General features: G+C 32.3%; 1 protein-coding gene across 1 annotated transcript; it reads right to left on the minus strand.

The window, feature by feature from the left end:
- Window positions 1–230: 230 nt before the first annotated feature.
- Window positions 231–3806, minus strand: LOC134282725 (ubiquitin-conjugating enzyme E2 U-like; the record flags this gene model as incomplete). The annotated part of the gene is made up of 8 exons (XM_062765132.1): window positions 231–712; window positions 1412–1533; window positions 1627–1723; window positions 2024–2212; window positions 2449–2575; window positions 2681–2778; window positions 3029–3121; window positions 3722–3806. Coding segments are annotated over 8 exons (927 nt in total), but the record flags the coding sequence as incomplete, so codon positions are not given.
- Between the last annotated feature and the right edge of the window lie 321 nt (window positions 3807–4127).

Here is a 4127-nt window from a genome sequence, read left to right on the forward strand (position 1 = left end):
AAAAATTGGTAAATTTACTATCCTAAAAATTAAAATACTATAACTTTTAATTAGAGAGGGCTGTGGTTTTTATATTTCACATGGTATTCCCTGTATCTAGACCATTACTTGGGTTCCACCAATTTTTCCCATTTGACCTAGGAGTTTGGCCTACTTTATAAACATTACAAACCTTGACCATAACTTTTAACTGGTTAGGGCTTTTATATTTCACAGATGTTTTCCTTATGACAATACCTTTCCTTAAGTACCAACACTTATGACTATACATTTTGAACAGTTGGTAAAGTATTTTCATAGTTCACATGTATATTTTTCTCGTCACAGTATAAATTCATTTTATTTCATAAACTGAATCCACTGAATTAGACACGCATTAAACAAATATTTTTCTGGTTAACAATTTCATTTACTGCCTGAATAATAAAAACAATTTAATGAAAAGATCTACTCAACGTATATTTCAGCTACTTCTAGCTGTTACATTCATTGAACTTAATAACTACATATAATTTGATTTCTCTTCTTTATATACATAAATGAAATATCAGGAAACATTGCTTATTTATCACATTTTGCCAGCAAATGCAAATCATTTAAATGTCTAGTTCATCAGCATCAAGCTTTGATGACCATTCAACAAGGTTATCCACTTCATCTTCCCAGGGTTCCTCCTTCCTTTCCTTGGTTGGTGGGGGTTGAACTGATGGAGCTGGTAAAAAAAAAGTAATAAGTGTAAATATTACTTTGCTACAGATCAACCAGCTTGTATAAAAACATTGGAAAAACTAGAGGTACTGTGAGCAAAGAGCTCACTAAATGAAGCACCCGCCTCCCATATGAATATAATAGCAGTACATGTTTTGCTATGCATAGGCATCGGAACCAGGGGCTGGGGGGGGCTTAACCCCCCACTTTTTTTGCAAACATAGACATAACATAGGCATTGAAAATTGGGGTTTACCTTTTTTGTTGGTTTAGCCCCCCTCCCCCCCCCCCCCCCCACTTTCAATTTGCTTCCGATACCTATGCTATGGGAGAAACCCAAAATATGTGTCGGATCAAAAAGTAAAATGAGACTTCCACAGAATCTTTATTACATATTGCCATTGAGCACCTTCCATACTACTTTCTCATGCGACACACATTTTGGGTTTCCCATAGCAAAACATGGACACTACCTTTATATTCATATGGGAGGCGGGGTATCATTTAGTGAGCTCATTGCTCTCAGTACTTCTAGTTTTGATATAGAATTCCTACCTGATTAAAGAATATGTACAGTTAATCTAATTCTTATTGCAGTATATCAGACATTACATGTACAGTGTTTGATAAAAAAGAAAGGATCTTAAATTGTCAAAAGCTTGACCATTCACTCGCTGATGTTGAATTGTTCTTGATAACTTACTTGGGGAGAGCCTTGGTGGCAGATATATCTTCTTCATTCTGTTTAATTTTGCCAATTTTGCTGCCTTTTCCTCATCAGCATTAGCCTTTACCTTAAAGTTTCCATACATGAGTGCATTATGTCTGAAATATTAAAGAATTAGTGTTGTTTCATCATTTTTTGGAAATAAGTTTTGACAAAAAAGGAGAATTCTTTTAAAGGGAAATAACTCTTACTCTTCAAGTTGTCTTTTCATTTGTTCATCAATCTCTTCTTGGGGAACTCCTAAATGTGCTTTTTGTAGTCCAGGTTTATCTTTTATTGCCTCCAATACTGTAAAAAAGATATAGTTATACTGTATATGCAAATAATAAAATGTCTATTACACATGTAGAAAAACCCTTCCTTTTAAAAAATGTGCATTGCTGAATTTGACTTAATAAATGAATGAATGCCATTTCTTGGTCACAATAAATTAATACCGTCCTTTTGGTAAACTTCAACAGCAAAACAAAATATAAAACTCTTATTTTATGATTAAAACATCTTTGAAACCTTTCTCACACTGCAAAGTTTTCTAGAAAACATTACATCAAGGTAGGGGGAATTCTTCTCAATCTATATTTTTCTTACAAGGATTAGGAGTATCCTTGGTAGGTTTAGAGGTAGCAATTCCACTCCAGGTTGTATGATAATCATCAAAGGACAGTCGGGTGACAGCAGCATTAGCTGTCCTGGTGGTCCCTGTGTAATGTTTCCTCTGTGCATCTGGTGTGGCAAATCTGACTCGAGATTCTAGGTCCTGATGGGGAGTTACCCCAGCTGTTGTTAAAAGTTGGGTTCAAGTTACATTCAAATAAATTAACAGAACAACAAAAAGTATATTTATCACTTTCTAGTACAGTAAAGACAATTACAGGCAAAAATATTTAAGCAAGATAAATAGAACTTTTTTTTTGATGTTCTGGTCTGGTTCGGAAACCATTTTTTTTTTCCATGTTTTGGGTATAATGAATATTTAAATCTCAGAACTGCCAGACAACTGATAGATTGGATACCTTCCACTCGCTGACTAGCTGTGACACAATCCAGCACCATTTGTTTATAAGCCTTAGGTGAATGAAGCATCATCTCTGCGGCTTCTTGATTCACAGGCCTGTCTAGGTTTGGGTTGGAGAGTAAATGCTAGGGGGAAAAAAGATAATATATCAATTCAAAATTTTCCTAGTACTAAATATGTCAAATATGAACTTAGGCAAGCTACCACATATTCAACTGTAGCATACAAACCTGTATTGTGACAAGAATGAAAGACAGGGAGTAAGTATCCTTCCATTTTGAAAAGTCATCTAAGAAGTCAATGCATGGTTTTCCTGTTATCATTTCCACTGTAAACAGATTTATTTTTATAAAACTATCAATGTAAACACTGGTAAAATGGTAATGGTAAAATAAGTAATATAAATCATATAGTGTAAAACACAGCTATAGCAAAATTTTCAAACCATTACCACTACATTTCTTCAAACTTTCAGGTGTTCATTACCCCTATATTTTATCAGTAAAAATATTGGTGATTACAACTCAATACTGCTACAACCACATTTGAATCTTATTTAGTGTAATCTTAGTTTTTACCATTTGGATGATATGGAATTGTATGAAAACACACTTCTGGAGGACGAATGTTGTAATGTTCATCAAATTTTATGTAAAGTCTGAATACACCACCTGCAATGAACATTAATTATTAAATAAGTATTACAATTCATACACAGTGTTCCTTGAGCATTATACTTTCATACCTTCAGAAGATGAGCTTAAAATAAATGAAATACTGACATTGTTTATATTTTATCTGTAATATACTGACTGTAAAATAAACTGAAATTTATTCCTATTAATGAAAAATTATGGAGATAATTTTACTGAATGGTATCTTCAAAATATTGTGCTAAAATTGATGTTATTTTGAAATTGAAATATTCATATTTTAGATATGGGGCTACTTATAGTACAATATTAGAAAATAGAATTGAGAATAAAAGAAACAATGCAATCATTTCATGAATTTCAGAAAAAAGAATAGTACATTGTAAAAACATTCTAAATTACCTGTAATTATTTTCAAAAATCTACAGCAAAACTCGTTTAGTATGAACGTATATAGCGAATTCAAGGTTATAACGAAGTTGTTTTGGATCTCCAGCTATATAAATTTAACGTATTTCTTATATGGATATAACGAAATACGGATATAGCGAGGAAAATTCATAGGTCCCCGTGACTTCGTTATAACCGAGTTTTACTGTATATTAAAAAATGACATACCATCCCATATTGAATCTTTCAGTCCTTTAACTTTAGCTACCCACTCAAAAATACTGTCATCTTGTAAAGGTAAGGCTTCTATACCCTTAAAATAAAAATAATACACATACTTATGATGCTTCTTTGTTTAAGTAGTACAAAAGCAAATAAATAATGTACATGTCTCTCACAACACTGATTGTCACATATATCATTATATAAGAAAAAAGTTTATCTAAAGAAACCCAAACTCTAATTAATATTATACAGTATAATCTTTACATAGCAATAAAGTGTACATATATATTCCGAGGAATGCAAAAAATGTGAGCTTGGAACATTAGGGAGAAGAAAGGAAGGAAACTCAAAGTGTCATAACTTGTAGTTTCTCTTAATCTGTTTATTTCTTTAATCCTTAAATCATGCA

Source organism: Saccostrea cucullata, unplaced genomic scaffold, assembly GCF_032062105.1.
Source record: "Saccostrea cucullata isolate Sc308-1 unplaced genomic scaffold, CSIRO_AGI_Scuc_v1 ctg17485, whole genome shotgun sequence".
Classification (NCBI taxonomy): domain Eukaryota; kingdom Metazoa; phylum Mollusca; class Bivalvia; order Ostreida; family Ostreidae; genus Saccostrea; species Saccostrea cuccullata.